The sequence below is a fragment of the Triturus cristatus genome, chromosome 11, assembly GCF_964204655.1.
Source record: "Triturus cristatus chromosome 11, aTriCri1.1, whole genome shotgun sequence".
Taxonomy (NCBI): domain Eukaryota; kingdom Metazoa; phylum Chordata; class Amphibia; order Caudata; family Salamandridae; genus Triturus; species Triturus cristatus.
Window position 1 is genome coordinate 839,870,632 of NC_140594.1, and position 20,894 is coordinate 839,891,525.

A 20,894-nucleotide genomic window follows, 5' to 3' on the forward strand; every position below is an offset into this window, starting at 1 on the left:
AATTTCTGCTGTTTTCTAAGCATTAAAACAGTTTCCAAACAAGTTATAATGTTGTTTCTCATGTTTATAATGCTATTTTCTTATGTGTAGTGGAAATTCCTTACAGCATGGTTCAGCTCTAGGGTGTTCTGGGCTGCAATTGCTTGTGTATACATATAGGTATATATGTATGGATATATATATGTGGGGCACATATAATATACTGTTTCCGGGATCCCGCACATGGGCGGGAATATTCTAATGCTTATGACTATTGATGAGGATCCCCTGGAAGAGAATTATATTTACTTTTACCACACATGCCATAACCAACCTTGCTTTTTCTTTGTAAAGGTACACATGGTTAAGGCATATGCGTTGTAAAATCCTGCGTGGTAACAGTCGTGTTGTAAGGAAAATGCTACTAACCCAGTATTGAATATGCTACTTACCAGTATGCATCTGTTCTTGGCATGTAGGGCTGCTGACATCCATATCCGTGCATAGATCGCCACCTAGTGTTGGGTCCGGATGATTGCACATTGTTGTCCTGGAAGAGTCTTCGAAGTATCCCGAGATGGGTGACTCCTCCCCTGGACCACAGTGCGCATGGGCATCCTCTCCATCCTCAGATTGTTTTTCGCCATTGTGGCAGTGATGGAGTAGATACAGGAAGTGATGACCATGCTATACAGTAATTCTGAGAGCTGCAGCTGCTACAGGCGCCGGGGAGGAGGGTGGGCGATATGAATGTCAGCAGCCCTACATGCCAAGAACAGATGCATACTGGTAAGTAGCATATTCAGTTCGAGGCATGTGGGCTGCTGAATTCATATCTGTGCATAGAATACACAGCAGTACCTCCTATTAGCGGCGGCTACCCGTGCCAGCTGCAGCAGTCTGAAAAAGAGTTTTGAGAACAGCCTGTCCTACAGCTGCCTGCTGTTTTGAGTGTACATCTACACAGTAGTGTTTGGTAAATGTATGTATAGTGGACCATTTGGCTGCTCTACATATTTCCTGCAAAGGAATGTTTCCCAGGAAAGCCATGGACGCCCCTAACTTTCGTGTTGAGTGGGCTCGTGGTGGAATCGTTAATGTGCGTTTAGCTTTTTGATAACAAATTTGGATACATTTAACGATCCATCTGGCTATACCTGCTTTGGAAATGGCGTTGCCCTTGTGTTGTGGAGAGAAGGCAACGAAGAGTTGTTTAGTCTTCCTAAAGTTTTTAGTTCTGTCAATATAGTACATGAGGGCCCTCTTTACATCTAGTGTGTGGAGCATCCTCTCAGCGACATTTTGTGGGTTTTGAAAGAAAACAGGTAGTTCAATGGTTTGGTTCATGTGGAACTGCGATATTAATTTAGGCATGAATTTGGGGTTGGTACGTAGTACGACCCGGTTTGCGTGAACTTGTATAAATGGCTCCTGAATGGTTAGTGCCTGGAGTTCACCAACTCTTCTTAAGGAAGTGATGGCAACCAGGAAAGCCACTTTCCAGGTGAGGAATTGAATCTCACATGAATGGAGAGGTTCAAAAGGTGAACCCATTAGTCTGGTGAGGACCAAGTTGAGGTTCCACACCGGTGCTGGGGGGTGCCTTGGGGGAATCACCCGTTTAAGTCCTTCCAAGAAGGCTTTGATGGCAGGCACTCTGAATAAAGAGAGGTGCTGCCTGTTTTGGAGATAGGCTGCTATTGCGGTTAAATGGACACGTATTGAGGTGTATGCTAGATTGCATCGGTATAGGTGTAATAAATAGCAGATTATGTTCTGAATAGATGCGTCTAGCGGGTTAATGTCATTGTTGTTGCAATAAATGACAAAACCTCTTCCATTTGGCTGCATAGCAAGCTCTGGTAGTGGGTCTCCTAGCTTCCTTAATGATCTCCATACAGTCAGGTGGCAGGTTTAGGTAGCCAAACTCTAGGACTTCAGGAGCCAGATTGCCAGGTTCAGCTGTTGCGGATCTGGGTGTTGAATTTCTCCATGGTTCTGCGTCAAAAGCGCGGGTTTGATCCGCAGCCGTTGATGCGGCACCACGGAAAGTTCCAGAAAGGTGGTGTACCATGGCTGGCGTGCCCATGTTGGAGCAACCAGGATGAGTGTCAGTGAGTGCTGTCGCAGTTTGCGTGCCACCAGCGGTATCAATGGCGCTGGGGGAAAAGCGTACGCAAATCTGCCGGACCAGTTCATCCATATCGCATTGCCCTGCGACTGTGGATGTGGGAACCTGGCGGCAAAGCTTTGGCATTTTGCGTTTTCCCTTGTGGCGAAGAGGTCTATTTCTGGATGACCCCATTGCTGGAAGTACGGTTGGAGTACTGATGGGTGTAACTCCCACTCGTGCATCTGGTGGCTATGTCTGCTGAGCAGATCCGCCATCTGGTTGTCCTTGCCTGGGAGGTGTTCCGCCATGAGGAATATGTTCCTCTGAATGGCCCACTTCCACATGCTCTGAGCCAGATGAGACAACTGTAGAGAGTGTGTTCCTCCCTGCTTCTGTATGTAGTACATGGCAGTCATGTTGTCCGTCCGGATCAACACGACCTTGTTGCACAGGTGTACTTTGAATGCTTTCATTGCCAGGAAGATTGCCATCAGTTCCAGAAGGTTGATGTGCATCTTCTTTTGTTGTGTTGTCCATAGTCCCTGCACTGTGTAGTGGAGTACATGAGCTCCCCATCCCTGGAGAGACGCGTCCGCTGTCAGTATTATTTGTGGAACAGGCTCTTGGAACGGTCGGCCCTTGCAAAGGTTTCGTGGATTTCACCAATGCAGAGAGTTGTATGCCCGACCGCTCACCAACACTAGGTCTTTTAGTTGCCCGTGAGCCTGATTCCATTGACGTGCTAAGCACTCCTGAAGCGGGCGCATATGTAGTCTCGCGTGTGGGACTATGAAAATGCAGGAGGCCATCATGCCTATCAACTGCATGAACACTCGCGCTGGAAGGGAGTGTTGAGGTTGGAATTTTGAGATCCGCAGTTGCATGCTGTTGATTCTCACTAAAGTCGGCTGAGCTGTGGCAGCCAGAGTGTTGATTGTCGCGCCCAAGTACTGTTGTACGTGCGCAGGTTGGAGACTTGATTTTGGGTAATTTAGTGAGAATCCCAGATCGTGAAGAAGGTGAATAGTGTGGGACATGTGGGTGGCACATTGTTGTGCTGACTTGGCCTGAACTAGCCAGTCGTCCAAATAAGGGAAGACGTGAATATTTTGTCTTCGCAGATGCGCAGCCACTGTCGTCAGGCACTTGGTAAAGACCCTGGGTGCTGTTGTTACTCCGAAGGGGAGAACTTTGAACTGATAGTGATTCCCTTGAATAGTGAATCTGAGGTATTTCCTGTGTGAAGGGTGAGTGGTATGTGGAAGTATGCATCCTTCAGGTCTAGCGTAGCTAGGAAATCCCCCTGACTGAGTAGTGGGAGAACCTGTTGGAGGGTGAGCATATGGAAGTGCTCTGATAGTATATATAGGTTTAGGGGTCGCAGGTCTAGGATAGGTCTGAGCGAGCCGTCCTTTTTTGGGATCAAGAAGTACAGAGAGTACACCCCTGTGCCCTGCTGGGCGATGGGCACTACTTCTATGGCCCCTTTTGCGAGTATAGCAAGCACTTCTTGCTGGAGTAAATCCAAGTGTTCGGCTGACATAGGACGGTGCTTTGGTGGTATGTTGGGTGGAGTGGAAGTTAGTTCCAGACAGTACCCATGTTGAATGATGTCCCTGACCCACCTGTCCGTGTTGATGTTCTTCCATGCGGACAGGAACAGCTGGAGTCGTCCCCCGACAGGTGTTAAGTGGTCGGGGGTAGGGAGACGGCGTCACTGTTTGTTCTTTGGGGAGGACCTGGTGTTGCCATATCCACGTCCCCTGCCCTTGGTGCTGGATCCACGATATCCACCCCTGTTTTTGTCGTAGGTGGTTTGTGTGCCACCTTGAGCATACTGTTGTGACCCCTGACCCCTTGACGTTCCCCTATTTCCAGTGCGACGAAAGGAGCCACTACGGAATTGTTGCGTTTGTAGCGCCCCCATAGATTTGGCAGTGTCTGTGTCTTTTTTTATTTTCTCTAGGGTAGTGTCAACGTCTGGGCCAAATAAAAATTCCGTGTTAACCGGTAAGTTGAGGATATTGTTTTGGATCTCGGGTTTGAAGCCAGAGATGCGTAACCAGGCATGGCGTCGCAGCATTACACTTGTGTTTATTGCCCTGGCCGCTGCGTCTAGGGCGCATTTTATGGATGCATTAGTGAGGAGTTGTCCTTCTCTAATGAGGAGTTCCGCTGACTCTTTATACTCCTCTGGTAGATGTTGGAGCAGTGACTCCAGCGTGTCATAATGTGACCTGTCATAACGTGCCAGGAGTGCCTGTGTATTGGCAATGCGCAGGATATTCGCTGCTTGCGCTGCAATACGTTTGCCCGATGTTTCAAGGACCTTTGACTCTTTGTCTGGGGGAGGAGCATCACCAGTAGTCTGTGAGTGGGCTCTTTTGCGAGCGTTGGCAACCACCATAGAGTCTAATGGCAACTGACCCCTAATGTATTTAGGGTCACCAGGTGCAGGCTTATATTTCTTTTCAATCCTGGGGTTTAACACCCGGGCTCTTGTGGTGTCCTTGAAAATGTCTTTGGCTGGTTTCAGAACCCCTTTAAGCATGGGCAGAGTCTTGACAGTCCTTTCTGAAGATGCGAAAGTGTCAAGCAGGAAGTCCTCCTCAATGGCGTCAGAATGTAGCTCCACCCCATGATGAGCAGCAGCCCGTTCGATAAGGGCATTAAATGCGGCCGTGTCCTCTGTAGGGGACGTTTTAATATTGTAGAGCTGCGCATCCTGAGTATGTGGCGCGATACTTTGGTCTGTGGGGTCATCCCATGCCTGATCAGGGTCTTCTGGTTCATCGGGATCTGCGTTCCCGGGGTAGATGGTATCGTCCCCACCATATTCCTTTATCGGGTCCGATTCAGAAGGGGTAGGAGAAAAGGACTGCGGATCTAGTTGGAGGGGATGGAATTGTTCTTGTAGCACTGGTTCCTGCTCCGCCGGTAGCTTGCGTTTAAGAGGAATTTTGTATGGCACCTCTTCCCTGACTGGCGTTATTTTGCGCTTGTGGAGCATTAACATGCCAGTGTCGGCGTCGATAAATTGTGGCCCCAAAGAATCTTGTTCCGTTAGGCCAGTGGTGGTGGACTGTGTGTGTAGGACACGTGTCCGAATCTGAAACAGTTTCGGTGCCGATGTCGGTGGCAGCCCAAATGTAATGTTGGTGGGCTCCGAGTGCACTCTACAGGGTGAGGTAGTGTCGGGACCCGAGGTAGAGTGGAGGGCTACCCGGTCACGGATGCGTTGTAGAGATGCAGAGACCTGCTGCACAGCAAACTGAGATGGTGGTTTGGTGGGCATCTTGGTAGTAGGCGTCGAGGCCGACCCCGACTTTTTTGTCGGAAGGGGGTCACTGGTCTGAAGGGATGCATCGATAGTCGACGTAGTCGAGGACTTAATCTGCATCGGTGCATTAGGCGTCGACGTAGCTGAGGGGGCCATTTTGACTGCGGAGGTTACGGGCTTCGGTGTCGGCGCCGAAGGTGCCGGTGCCTTGTGGTGCCCGAGGGCGCGCTTCTTCTGTGCGTCGACCGCGTCTGCTGCGGTGAGCTCGGCGCCGAAGTCTCTCTGTACGCGTTCGGAGCCGGCGACTTGTTTCAGCGTCGGCGCCGGGGCAGTGGACTGATTCGACGCCTTTGATCCGACCACCACCAGTTTCACTTTCGATTTGGAAGGGACTGGAGCGATGGATGTGTTTGGGTTCAACAACCCGGTCGTCATTGGTAATAGTGGCTCTTGCATAGTGTTCGATGCCGGGCCGGAAGGCGGGGCCGTGGAACCATGTATTAGGTCTTGGGTAAGGCCTGAAGGCGATCCCTCGACCGGAGCCTGACGACGATGTACAATTTCGGCCTCCGTTTCGACGGATTGGCCTAGCTCCTCGGGAGAGCTGTCTTCTTCGGCCCCATAGGCTTCGTCGAAGTCCCCTACCTCGTCGACGGCTTCTTCACGTCGAAAGAGCACTTAGTCATCGTCGTCCGATTGGGAACCATGCTGTGAAGCGGGGCTAGAGACTATTTCTTCCACGCTCTCGGCGTCCTCGTCCTCGGTGCTGAATATATTGGTGGGTGCGGGCGCTGCCTGCTGCGCCTCGAGCCTCGCTGCCCGTCGGTTCCGCAGAGTTTTCTTGGATCGGAACCGCGCGCAGGCCATGCATTTCGATTCGTCGTGATCCGGCGAGAGACATTTATTACAGACTGGGTGGACGTCGATATGAGGGTACTTGGCGTGGCACAACGGACACCTCTTGAACGGAGTCCTCGATTCAATCGTCGATCGAGCGTCGAAGTTTGGACCAATTCGGTCCAAAAGTTGGAAGAGGGTGTGGAGCACTAGAACTAGTAGTCGACACCGAACGGTAACTGTACCGACGAAAACTATAGGCCTTTTGGCCTAAAACTAAGTATTCCGAAGTTGAGCTAAGATAGTTGCATCCGAACCCAATGGCGGAAAAAAACAACCTGGGGATGGAGAGGATGCCCATGCGCACTGTGGTCCCGGGGAGGAGTCACCCATCTCAGGATACTTCGAAGACTCTTCCAGGACAACAATGTGCAATCATCCGGACCCAACACTAGGCGGCGATCTATGCACAGATATGAATTCAGCAGCCCACATGCCTCGAACACACCTGTTCTTGGCATATAGAGCTGTAGAGTCGTATGGTATGCATAGATCGCCATCTAGTGTTGGATCCGGATGTTTGCACTTTGTTTTTCTTTGAATAAGTCTTTTTAAAGTCACGAGGTAGGTGACTCCTTTCGGTGATAGTGCGCATGGACATCGACTCCATTGTTAGATTGTTTTCTCGCAGAGGGTGATAATGGAGTTAGTAAGAGCAGTAAAAGGAGAGGTCCATGAATGCATGCATCTAAGTAAGATGTTACTGCAACAGGTATAGGTACCCGGGGAGGTGGGTGGGCGCATACGACACTACAGCTCTAAAAGCCAAAAACATCTGCATACTGGGTAAGTAGCATTTTCCATTCTAGGCATATGCGCTGTAGGTCATATGCTATGCATAGACTATATAGCAGTTATCTCCCAAAGCGGTGGCTAACCTGCATCTGTTGCAGTGGTCTGTAATAGTGTAAGTAAAACTGCCTGGCCCACCTTAGCTTGCTGTCTTGCTAACACATCTACATGTGAATGTGTAGACCATGTTGCAGCTTTGCAAATGTCATCTATGGGTACATTTCCTAAGAATGCCATAGAAGCCCCAAGTTTGCGTGGAGTGTGCTCTAGGGGGAACTGTTAACGTTACTTTAGCTTTTGCATACCATTTGAATGCACTTTACTATCCACCTTGCAATACCAGATTTTGATATGGGTTTGCCCTGAACTCATAGTGCTGACCCACTACCACAAACCCGAGAAATTTGCGATGAGCAGGGTGAAATGGTATATAAAAGTAGGAGTCTTTTAGATCTAGAGTAGATAGAAAGTCACCTTCTGTAGCAGAGGAAGTAGTTGTTGAAGTGTCACCATGTGGAAATGATCTGACTGAATGTACCGGTTGTGTTTTCCGAGATGTAAAATTGGTACGAGAGAACAGCCTTTTTTGGGGAATCAGGAAATAAGAGTATACGCCAGACCAGTGATGTTGGGGCGGCACAGGCTCTATAGCCCCTTTTAGAAGTAGAGACTGAACCTCTTGTTTGAGGATGTATAGATGGTCTGGTGATAGTTTGTGGAGCTTTTGTGGAATATTTGGGGGCGTGTTGATAAATTCCATGTAGTAACCAGAACGGATAATTTGAAGTACCCAATCAACTGTTATTGATTGCCAGATTGGTAGAAAATCTGACAGTCTTCCCCTGACAGGTGTTGAGTGGTCGGGGGGAAGTGAAGGCAAGTCACTGTTTTGTGTAGGCGGAGCAGTTGTGTGTGTTTGAACCACTGCCACTGCCCTTACCGTTGTTACCCCTGTAACCTCCCCTGAAATAATCCCTAGATGGAGAGGGTTGGTTATTGCTCTTATAGGTGGAGGTGGCTTTTGATGAGGTACTTTTTGAACCTCCTCGGTAAAAGGAGCATTGAAAGGAAGCACAACCCTGTGTGGACTGAAGGGCTCCCATAGATTTGGCTACCTCAGTATCTTACTTCATTTTCTCAAGTGAAGAATCTACCACTGGGCAAAATAAATGTTCCTTATTGAATGGGGAATTTAAAATGGAGGTTTGAACCTCAGGTTTAAAACCAGATATACGGAGCAGGGCATGTCTCCTTAAAAGGACACTAGTGTTTATAGCTCTAGCAGCAGAGTCTGCAGCATCTAAAGAGCATCTTATTTGATTGTTAGTAATAAGTTGCCCTTCATGAACCAGATCTAGTGCTTTTGATTTGTGTTCCGCGGGTAAATATTGGAGGCGTTTTTCCATTTCATCCCAGTACGCAAGGTTGTATCGCGCCAACAGTGCTTGAGTGTTCGAGACGCACCAGAAATTGGCTGCTTGAGAAGCTACCCGTTTCCCAGAAGCGTCAATAAGTTTTGATTCCTTATCAGGAAGTGGAGCCTCTCCTGTGGGTCTGAGAGTTGGCTCTTTTTTGCATTGGACACAACCAGGGAGTCTAGTGGCAATTGTCCCCTTAAATATACTGGGTCCGACGGTGCTGGCTTGTACTTTTTGTCCGCTCTAGGGGTAAGAATACGAGCTCTGACTGGGTCATTAAAAATGTCATCTTGATGCCTGACCATCCCTTTAAGCATGGGTAGTGTATGTGATTACTTCTGTGCTGTACTGATGGTTTCAAAGAGGAAATCTTCTAATGACTCCTTATGTAGCTGCACCCCATGGTAGTTGGCAGCTCTACCCAGTAACTCGATGTAGCCTACACTATCATCTGGTGGAGAGAGTTTGGTAGGGTACAAAATCGGGATCATTGCCTGTGGGCGAATTGGTATTATAATCGTCCCATGGGTCTTGTAATGGCTGATCATCATCCCGATCCTGATCATCACCCCCATCATTATGGTTGTCAGGTGTATGTGGTGGTGAATGTTCAGGCGAAATTGGGTGAATCTGATGGGAAGGTGGTAAAGGAGGGGAAGGGTTAGATCCAACAGATCTCTTCTTGAAAGGGATGGGGTATTCTTCTTCTGTATCAGTCCTTCTTTATAGTCACTTTAGTGGTGATAGGACCAGTCTGTGGATGGATATACAAAAGCTTCTGGGCTTTTTAGTTGTTTTCTGCACTTCTGTCTGTGTTGGCGGTAAACTTTTCAGTGCAGTCAAAAAAGTGATGTCTTCGCATCAGACGATTTTTCTGGGACAACCGGTGGGGGTCGGTGCCGGACTTCTGTTTCGACCCCGAAGGTTTGAGCTCCGAAATGGACTTGGAGGGAGTGTTTTCGGAGCCGGAAGGCTTTTTGATAGGCTTCAGTGCCGAGCCAGAGGGTGGGGCGTCAGAAGCGGGCGCAGGTTGGTCTGAAGCCTTCTTTTTAATTGAAATGGTCTCTTGGAGGGGGGGGGGGGGTCAGACCTCACAACCATGTGAGATGTCCTCCTCTTGGTCGGAGTCGAGCTCTGAGATTGTGACCGGCATCTCCTTGGTTCCCGTGGCCTCGCCGGCATCTTCGTCCGACTCGAAAATGTCCAGAATGGAGCTTCTGTGCTGGATCTGCATGTCGGGACGTCTAGCCCAATGGTCGCAGAGTGTTTTCTTCGAGCGGATCGCCTGGCACGCGTCGCAGTCTTGTTCTGTGTTCGGGGGCCAAACACATATTACACACTTCGTGTGAGTCGGTGGGCGGGTATTTGGCATGGTACCGAGGGCAGAATTTGAAGGGAGTTTGTTCCATCGACTGCAGGTCCACCCAACGCGGGTAGGCCTGACAGCCTTCCACGAACTTTCCGTTCAAAGCATTTTAAGTAATTACGATACGAGATAGAAAGGGAGACGTGATCAAAAAAAATACCGTCGAGGGTGAGTATCTTGCGTACAGAGGGAAACCGAAGGAACAGTGTTGAAGCGGAATGCAACGATAGACGTCCGAACCCGATGGCGGAAAAAAACAAACAATGGAGTTGATGCCCATGCGCACTATCACCGAAAGGTGGAGTCACCTACCTCGTGACTGGAAAGATTTCTTCGAAGTAAAATAAAGTGCAAACGTCCGGACCCAACACTAGATGGCGCTCTATGCATAGCATATAATCTACAGCTCATATGCCTCGAACTGGCTGTTTCCCATGCAGCTGAAGGCAGGCTAATATGAGGGAGCATTACCATCTTGAATGTTTCCTCCCTTAAGGACATTTGTTCAGGCCCCTGAAGTCTATGCTTCGTCTCAGACCACCTCCCGGCTACATAATATTAAAATACCTGGCATAAAATCTCTGGCCTCTTCAAGCAGCTGAGACAAATCCACTGCATATTAGGGCACTTCAGATAGCACCTCATGCATCAAGATATTAGTGAGTGGGGTGGGAGAAGGAGGAGAAATTTAAAAGTGGCACCTTTAAAGCATTGATTAATTTTGTTTTCACAGAAAATTATATTTGAGGATCTGGGGTAAAGACATCTTAGAAGTAGCGCTGCTTATTTTTTTATGAGTTTAGATACACTGATGAATATTTAGTGCAGTGTTCCCAGCTTAATTATCATCTTGCAGAAGTCTTGAAAGATTTACAACCAATTGTAGTTGGGGGAAGTCCTCTGGTTAAATAAGCAGATGAAGAAAAGGACTGCGGTGTAGACGAACAACTGGTATATTTGGGGCTGGTGGGGGGAGCGCATTTGACACAAAAAGAAGACTGACGTACCATTTTGCTCAGTAATTTTTTTGCTAAGCTCTCCTACAGCAGCCAAGACACCCCAATAACTAGGGGTAGTAGGAAAGGTAAACCAACAAGACCGGCTTTTAACATTTATAGAAAAGGTATATTAAAAACTACATACAGAATTGTATTCAGAATGTACATTCTTCAATTTCATTCTAATAAATACAAGCACAAAACAATTTGCTAGAATACCTGCAGACATAGCCATTGTGGTCCCAGCTACCATTCCCATAGTCATCCCGTTTCCTCTTTGAGGGTGCATGGGCGCAGGGTACATGGTTGCAGGCATGCCATTGGGTTGTACAACTGTGGTATGATGAATTACATGAGGTGGCGCTGCATACACAGGTTGTGTGTAGTATGCGCTTTGCTATTGGAAAAAAAAAATGAGAGTATTTATCTGGGTAGGTTTAGAGCGCGATTCACAACAGATTTTACATTTTCACCACTGCTAAATGACAACATGCAAGAATTACCGCCCAACTGTCAAAATAAGCACGTCTAGCATATAAACTAGATTTAATAATTTCAATACTATAAAGTAGGAGTCTGATTTTTTTATCACAATTGTTTAAGTATTTCCGGGGTTTTTGTGGAGCACAATCTGGAAATGCAATCTCTGATTTCCCTCTACCATTTCACTGACCATTCCAAGTCCTCAAAGTGCTCTTTAAAATAAAGAAGCTGATTATTGGCCATCAATCAATGTTAACAACGTAAACAAAAATGAAATGCATTTAAGATTCTGGTTTACATCTGCCCTGATAAATCAACTGCATTGAATCAGACCTGCAGTTTTCCTTCCAAGATAGTTCCCAGACAGATTTTGGGTACACCCCCATGAGATTTGATATGTAACTAGCAAGAGTTCCATTGTGCTGTGTTGGACCCATACATGAGAGACTAAGTAGCAGAGTGTAAAGCGAAGCTTGATGTCGCTCTCTCTCACATCAGGTAGTGGAGCCCAGGAGCTGTAATAGCATGACAAGAGATGCAAAGGTCCAATACACGTAAATTGCATACGAGAAGGCAGCATCATAGAAAGATACACCATTGAAGTGTCATTTTGTGGAAATGAGGGGTAATATTTCCAAGCAAAAAAACAAGGTAAACGAAGAGACGCTTGGACCTGCAATAAGGATTAGGCATTTTAGACATCAATTTATCACAAAGGTTGCTGATATTACATTTATCTGTCCCAGGATGCATCGTGCCGATAGAGGTAATAAAATCCTCCTAAACCAAATGTATTCAAAGTCTACCGCATTTTCTCACATATATTACATTTTATTGTGCATTTGTTGAAATAATAGAACAAGGTGATTCCAATTTTCAAGTGCTGCATAATGCCCAAACGCCTTTAAATACAGCAGGTTTAAATCCCAAGCTCCACGAGAAGTGTCCAAAATTTAACCCAATGCATTTCGACGGTTGCTGCCCTTCGTCAGGGGTTCTTTTCTGTTAAATTAAAAAACAAAAGGATTTGCCATTAAAGCTGATGTAAACTCAGTACTCGCTATATTGCATCTTTTTTTCATACTAAAAGAACCCCCATTAAAACAACACTTTCCGCTCTATGAAAGCGCAACTAGACGCTTTCACAATCTATTACCAAGTTGACCAGAACGTTACCAACATTTCTACCTATTCCGTATCTAACAGTAACCATAAACTACAAGTGATAAAGCGATCCTTCATACCTCAAATATCCTTTCAGATGCGAGCATATCGTTTTTCTCCTTCCCCGTAAGGTTGAGTTCATTTTACCCTCCTGCGTAACACAACGTCATTTATACGTAATCATTGTTCCCACCTGGTTAATCATGTGTTTCAACCCGCCGTTTCAGGCTTCTGTTCAGGAAATACTGACATGTGATTTCCATCGTAAATATGCTATTTTTGGTTAACAACAATGTTATTATGTATAGTGAGGCGCATAAACGGCACATTCGATTGACAGCTCAGGGAAAGGCGGGGTATTTTATATTCATTACCAAGGGAGGTTTCATAACAGCAAGTAAATAAAAGGGTAAAGATCTGGTCTGCGGTAGACCTGACCGACAGAGTGATTTATGGGAGATGTATTTCCTTAATAGAAGCCTGAAAGGGCGGGTTGAAACACATGATTAACCAGGTGGGAACAATGATTACGTATAAATGACGTTGTATTACGTATTTGTCACACTTGAGCCTCCTTAGTAATCTGTATATCTATGCAGTAATGTTTGGTGAATGTGTGATGCCCACGCTGCCGCAGCACATAGAATGTCTATTGGCACATTGGCCATGCAGGCCAGAGTTGCCTGTTTTTTCCTTGAGTGGGTTTTGGCCATGTATTTAGAGATTTTCCTGCCGAGTCATACATAGCATACCTGGATTGCCTGTACAATCCAACCAGCAATTGTCCCCTTAATCCAACAAGGGAGCACACGTGACAGAGTGAGAGACGAACAATTGATTGCCTTTACAGAGTGGTTTTGTCTCTTGTAGATAGTATAGTGAAGCCCTTATTACGTCCAGGGTATGAAGGCTTCTTTCTAGTCGTGCTTGCGTGTTTTGGAAGTAGACCGCTAGCTGTATGCTTTGGTTGATGTGGAATTTGCTTACTACCTTAGGTAGGAATGGAGGGTTTGTCCTTAGGATAACTTTGTCCTTGTGGATTTGCACGTATGGTTATTCAATCGCTAACGTTTGTAGTTCACTTACTCGTCGTAGAGATGTTAAGGCTATTGTAGTCTTTATGGTGATGCATCTGATGTTAAGCTTTGTGCATGGGCTCGAATGGTACGGTTATTAGTTGTGTTAGGACTGTGTTTAAGCTCCCCATTGGGGCTGCAGCCTTTCTTGGGGGTGCAATCCTCATGGATCCCTCAAGGAATCTTTTGATGAAAAGGTGCTTTGAAGAAACTTTTACTTGAATTTCCCCTGGTGTAGGCTACAATTGCTGCCAGGTGTGGCTTGAGTAGTTGATTTTACTGTCAAGTAGGTGCGTAAGATACATGAGCACTGTTTCCCGAGTTGAAATTGTGTTTAGGGTATTGTTTCTTGTGGACCATATGGTGTACCGTTTCAACTTAGCTGCCAGCAGTGTCTTGTGGTCTTTTTTCTATCCTCCTATAGTATTTCCATTGTTCTTTGCAGTAAGTTCAAATGTTCAAACGGTATTCAGGCACCAGACTGCTAGGCTGAGTGTCGCTGGTTCTAGATGAAAGATTTGCCCCCTTTGTATTGTGAGGAGGTCCTCGTCTGCCTTGAACTTGATCATTTCTCCCCTGCACAGTTAGAGTAGGCTTGATTACCATGTTGTGAGAAAGTGGCTCTGTATATACTGTTCCCAAGTAGGTACAGTGTGTACAGAGTCCACAGTCCCCAGAGGTTTGGCAGAGGCTAAAGTTAGATATAACCTTACTCTCTAAAGTGGTAGCTTGGTCGAGCAGTAAGGCAGTATCAGAGTACAGTGTAAAGCATTTGTTGTACACACAGTCAGCAAATGGTCTCTCACACTCAATACCTGAACTCTAGGCCAATGGTTTATATAAAAAAATATATATGCCTGTTTTATTTTAGAACCAACAATAGGTATTAAAATATACTTTCTCAAGATGAGAGGCTTTTGTTGAATACTTTTGCAATATGCAATTGACTTTTGTATATAGTTACAGGTTGTTGCAATAGGCAACACAATTTCAAACACAATAATACATTGAGCTCAATGGAAGTTTCAAGTTATTTGCAATAGATTACTTTCAGGATTACTTTTCTAACTCCAGGACTGGATCCTAGATTCAGTCCTGGGACAGTTCTTGGAAACAGGTGAGTAAAGTCGACTTAGTTACTGTTGTGATTTTTAGGCAATATTTTGCTAGTTTGAAAGTTGACACTTAGAAGAAATTTCATAGAAAAACAGTCAATGATTCCCTATGGGAGAAAGTTCAAGTTACAGGTATGGTATGTACTCGTTACTTTTGTAATCCAGTACTGGGCTCCTAGGCTCAGTACTGGGACCTCAATCTAAAACATGTAAGCAATTCCTTTTTCAGAGTTGGTACGAATGTTAAAGAATATTTGTAATTTGCAAATATCGATACTTAGAAGAAATTTCACAGAAAAACAGTCAATGATTTCCTACGGAAGAAAATTGGGTTAAAAATGGTAAGTACGGTTGTGAGTACTTTTCAGGGTCAGTGCTGGGCACCAAGATCCAACACTGGGATCTCTCCTAATAGCAGGTGAGTGTTTTCGTTACTCGGTTGATTTTAGGTGAATATTTTAAGTTTTAGAAACTCCACACTCCAAAGAAATTTCAGAAGAAACCAGTCAATGTTACCCTATGGAGGAAAATTGGGTTATCGGCTTTTGGGTAAGTACTCGACTGGCAGACTTAAGGTTCTGGGCACAGACTCGGGGGTCTCCCAGGGTCAGGTAAGTACAGTTGTTACACCCTCAGCGGCACAGGGGCAGCCGGGTGCAGAGTGAGTTTGGCCCAATGTTATCCTATGGGAGGCAGGGGGGCCTTGGTTGGTGGCTGCTGACTAGAAGGCCACAAGGCTGTGGGAGCTGGGCTCCTGGTCACTTGCTCAGGGCAAATGGGGAAGTAGATAGGGTGTAGAGGTTACACTGCCAGGGCCACTCGGGCGGCTGGGTGCAGGGTGCTTTTGAGCCTTCGGGCGCTCAATGGATTTCAATGGGAAAGCTCCTGGTTGAACAAAGGCCGCAAGCTCGGGGACGAAGATTCTTCAGGTGCCACCACCACTTCGAGAGGCAAGTTGGGTAGTTGGAGGAGAGGTAGGTACCTAGGAGTTGGGCACAGGGGGCTGCAGGGCGCCGGGTGCAGGGGTGCCATTTGGTGTCGGGAAATCTTACCCTCTGTTGATCACGGTTGGGGGGGTACCTGGTTCTGAGGCTGCAGGCGTCGTCAGGAGCATCGAGGTGAGTCCTTGGGTGCCGGATTTGGGGTCATTCGCCAGGCGGACGTCCTCTGGGTCTTTGTTCACTCCAGCACAGGCCAGGCTTGGCAGGTGCAGAGTGTGCAGGGTTCGTGGTTTCAGGCTGATGCCAGGGGTTAGAAGCTGGTTTTGAGCAGAGCCTCTGCTCATGGGAGGCCAGGTGCTTAGAGCCAAAAGGTAGCCAGGTCCTCCGGGGTTTGTGAGGTTGCTGGCCACAAGAGGTGCCGGGATGTAGCAGGAGCAAGTACGAGGGTCGACAGGCCGGTAGGGCTGGGGCCAAAGCAGTTGAAGAGGAAGACACCAACTGCTTTGGCCCCAGCCCTACCGGCCTGTCGACCCTCGAACCTGCTCCAACCCGGCATCTCTTGTGGCCAGCAACCTCTCAAACCCCGGAGGACCTGGCTACCTTTTGGCTCTAAGCACCTGGGACTCCCATGAGTAGAGGCTCTACTCAAAACCTACCTCTAATCCTGGCAGCAGCCCGGAACCGCGAACCCTACACACTCTGTACCCGCCAAGCCTGGCCTGTGCCGGAGTGAACAAAGACCACGAGGACGACCCTACGGCGACTGTGACCCCGAGTCCGGCACCCAAGGACTTCCCTCGACGCTCCCGACGACACCTGCAGCCTCAGAACCAGGTACCCCCCCCAACCGCGATCAACAGAGGGTAAGATTTCCCAACACCAAAAGGCACCCCTGCACCCGGAGCCACACGGCCCCCTGTGCCCAACTCCTGGGTACCTACCTATCCTCCAACTACCCAACTTACCTCTCGAAGTGGTGGTGGCACCTGAAGAATCTTCGTCCCCGAGCTTGCAGTCTTTTTCTAAACCGCAGCTTTCCCACTGAAATCAATTGAGCGCTGTAAGAAAGTGGGTTTCTGTTGCAGTAACCCCCCCCCCCCTTTTTTTTCCTAATAGCTGATGCACTTTTCCTTGTTGTGCCCTGGGCTCCTGCCAATCAGGTGCCCAGGGCCTGTGTTCCTTCCCTAAAAACTGCCTAACAGCCAAAACCCAAATTGGCAAACCCTGGCCACATGTCAGCCCCTGGTAAATGGTACCCTAGGTACCCCAGGGCCTTGTGACCAGGGAAGGCCTCTAAGGGCTGCAGCACTCATTGTGCCACCCTTAGGGGCCCTGTACCCTAACACACACACACTGCTCTTGCAGGCTGAGTATCTGGATACAAGGCAAAACAGAGAGTCGACATGGCACACATCCCTGTGTGCAATGTCCACAACCTACACTGCCCTGGCATACATCAGCCACCCCTCTAGCTGGGTGCCCTATGCCAGTGGTGTGGGCACAGAGGCAGGAGGCCTGTGCCCCTACAGGACCCAGGTCCATTCCTGGGTCCTGTAAGTGCAGTGCTGCCAGCTAAGAGTATATGGTGCTGGGAGCTTGTCAAACACGAACTCCACAGCACCATAATGGCAGCACTGAAGACTGAGAAGTTTGGTATCAAACTGATCAGCACATTAAATCTACACTGATGCCAGTGTGTGATTTAATGTACCAAGCACCACAGAGGGCATCTTAGAGAGGCCCCCTGAAACCTAAACCTACAATCCACGTCTGTTCTGAGGCTGCCACACAGCAGACATGTTGCTGGACCCCTGGGTAGGAGAGCCCCTGCTCTCCTGGGTCTGCAACAATGCACATCCTGGGCGAGGTGCTAAATCTCCTCCCCCCAGGATGGGCAGGGGAAAGCTTCAAAGGCATGCCGCCTCTGTGAGCTTCCCCAGGCCACTGCAACCCCCCACTCTGGCGGGAAGCTTGATCGGAAAACCCAGATAAGGACAGGGGATGTGCCAGCCTGCCAACCCCACCCCTCGGGTGGGGGAGCCAAGGTGAAGCACATCTCCGGGCTCTCGCCATCTTGAAGATGGGAAGCCCTGCCCAATCAGGACTAGGCTCCTGCCCCCCTCCCACAGGAGAGAGGCAGGATAGGGGGTGTACCCATCCCAGGACAGGGACCCATTGGTCCCTGCCCTTCACCTACCTGTAACGCCCCTAAATCTAGTATTTAGGGGCACCCTGAACCTTCCTTCCCCAGAATCAAAACTACAAAGAAGAGCAAGAAGAAAGAAGACCTGCCCTGCAGCTGCTAAAAAGAGGAAGACACCAAATGCTTTGGCCCCAGCCCTACCGGCCTGTCGACCCTCAAACCTGCTCCTGCTCCAACCCGGCATCTCTTGTGGCCAGCAACCTCACAAACCCCGGAGGACCTGGCTACCTTTTGTCTGTAAGCCCCTGGGACTCCCATGAGTAGAGGCTCTACTCAAAACCTACCTCTAATCCCTGGCAGCAGCCCGGAACCGCGAACCCAGCACACTCTGCATCAGCCAAGCCTGGCCAGTGCCGGAGTGGACAAAGACCACGAGGACGACCCCACGGCGACTGTGACCCCGAGTCCGGCACCCAAGGACCTCCCTCGACACTCCTGAAGGAGCCTGCAGCCTCAGAACAAGGTGCCCCCCCAACCGCGATCAGAGGGTAAGATTTCCCGACACCACAAGGCACCCCTGCACGCGGCGCCCCACGGCCCCCTGTGCCCAATCCCGGGGTACCTACCTATCCTCCAACTACCCAACTTACCTCTCGAGGTGGTAGTGGCACCTGAAGAATCTTCGTCCGAGCTTGCAGTCTTTCTAAACCGGAGATTTCCCATTGAAATCAATTGAGTGCGCGAAGGCTCAAAAGCACCCTGCACCCAGCCGCCCGAGTGGCCCTGGCAGTGAAAACTCTACACCTACCTACTTCCCCACTTGCCCTAAGTGACCAGGAGCCCAGCTCCCACAGCCGCGTGGCTTGCCAGTCAGCAGCGACCAACCAGGGCCCCCCTATCCCTCATAGGATAACATTGGGCCTAACTCTCTCTGCACCCGGCCGCCCTAGAGTCGCTGAGGGTGAACCAACTGTACCTACCTGACCCTGGGGGACCCCTGAGTCTATGCCCAGAACCTCAACTCTGCCAGTCTAGTACTTACCTTTAAACCGATAACTCTATTTTCTTCATAGGGTAACATTGACTGGCTTTTTCCTGAAATTTCTTTTAAGTGTGGACTTTTCAAATCTTAAAATATTCACCAAAAATCAGCCGAGTAACGAAAACTACATTACTCACCTGCTCTTAGGTGAGCTCCCAGTGCTGGATCTTTGTGCCCAGCACTCACTCTGAAAAATACTTACAACTGTACTTACCAGTAACCCAATTTTCTCCCATAGGAAATCATTTACTTTTTTTCTGTGAAATTTCTTTTAAGTGTCAATTTCTGCAATCTTTAAATATTCTTTAAAAATCGTATAATATCTGAAAACGTAATTACTTACCTGTTTTGGATAAAGATCCCAGTACTGAGTCTAGGTACCCAGTACTGGATTACAAAAGTAACGAGAACATACTATACCTGTAACTTGCATTTTCTGCCATAGGGAATCATTGACTGGTTTCTATGAAATATTTTCTAAGTGTCAACTTTTAAAATAGCTAAATATTGTTTAAAAATCATCACAGTAACTAAGTCGACTTTTATCACTTGTTTCCAAGTACTGACCCAGGACTGAATCTAGGATCCAGTCCTGGAATCCCAAAAGTAATCCTAAAAGTAATCTATTGCAAATAACTTGAAACTTCCATTGAATTCAAAGCATTATTGTTTAAAATTGTGTTGCAACCACTTGTAACTTTCTACAAAAGCCAATTGCATATTGCAAAAGTATTTATATAAAGCATCTCATTCTGAGAAAGTATATTTTAATACCTATTGTTGGTTCTAAAATAAAACAAGCATATTTTTTAAATATAAACCATTGGCCCAGAGTTCAGTTATTGTGTGCAAGACCATTTGCTGACTGAGTGTGTGCAACAAATGCTTTACACTGTCCTCCGATACTGCCTTACTGCTCGACCAAGCTACCACTTTAGAGAGTAAAGGTTATATCTAACTTTAGCCTCTGCCAAACCTCTGGGGACTGTGGACTCTGTACACCCTGTTCCTATTTGGGAACAGTATATACAGAGCCACTTCTCACAGGGATTCCTTGAACGACACTGCCTGTGATCTAACAGAATCTAGCTTTGGTTGTCAGATAAGGCAGGCCAGGGAATTATCATCAGGTGCCTTGTATTTCTTTTCAAATTTAAGAAGCACAGCTGGTATAGAAGCTGGAGCCTTCATGACCTTAAGGCCTTTCTCCCACATGAAATCTACGATGGGTATTGCATGGACTTGCTTCTTGCTTTGCTCCTTAAATTCATATAAAAAGCAATCAGATTGCTTAGTGACCATGGGAAGCGGTGGTGGTCTCTGAATAGGTGTTTGAGGAACAGAAGCAGCAGACTCTGAAAGTGGAAATCTGCATTAATAGTCTGGTAACATATATTGCAAGTTGGAGATTATTGATGCGGGCATTTGAATTGCAGGTTCTGGTTACATAAACTGGTGGGCTGTTTCCTGTTGAGGGTAATAATGGTGGTCATAGTCATCCTCTTGCCATTTAATATGGACACCCGAAAGGCTGTGTTCCGCTCCAAACATTCCCCCAGCCTCTGAATATTCCTCATATTTGCCCTCACAATCAAATAGGTCCTCTGGAGGATCAGGAGACACCTTGCTGGGTGAAGTACGTGTAGGTTAGAATGTTTCCTAGGAAGATTTGCATTTTATTTGTAATACAGGCGAAATTAAAGAAATATCTGTGCTCTTTTGAAAATCAATTGATGATCTACAAGTTGCTGTGGAGCCAACTTTGATGGCTATATAGTCGGCGGTGGAGGGTCAGTTGTCGGCTTGGAGAGCGTCAACATTTGTGCCGTTGACGGTGTGGTTGCCTTCTGCTGGTTGGTCATTAATGTTAACGGCGCTGATCTTGGCGGATGCGCTGTCGACGAGGAGTGCACCGATAGGCCTTGTTTGGACACCTTCGTCAACAACTTTTTAAGCAGACGTGGTCGGTGCGGAAGGCTTTACCTTGACCGATAAGATCTTGGCGGAGATTTGTAGACATCACTAGTTTACTTAGATGGCAGTAAAGAGAAGGTCAACGTCATTGTGGTTATAGTGTTCACGCAGAC

The 20,894-nt window shown here is 47.5% G+C and overlaps 2 protein-coding genes across 7 annotated transcripts in view; one reads left to right on the plus strand and one right to left on the minus strand.

Annotated features, from left to right (window-relative positions):
• The window catches only part of LOC146785508 (uncharacterized), a 277,646-nt gene that overhangs the window by 202,751 nt on the left and 54,001 nt on the right, over positions 1 to 20,894 (plus strand). The window lies entirely within an intron of this gene.
• The window catches only part of FAM168B (family with sequence similarity 168 member B), a 223,469-nt gene that overhangs the window by 119,229 nt on the left and 83,346 nt on the right, over positions 1 to 20,894 (minus strand). For all 6 annotated transcript variants that reach the window (XM_085634612.1, XM_085634614.1, XM_085634617.1 and 3 more), the window contains one exon: positions 11,063 to 11,240. In XM_085634612.1, coding sequence (XP_085490738.1) covers positions 11,063 to 11,240 — 178 coding nt within the window. The remainder of the gene's footprint in view (positions 1 to 11,062; positions 11,241 to 20,894) is intronic.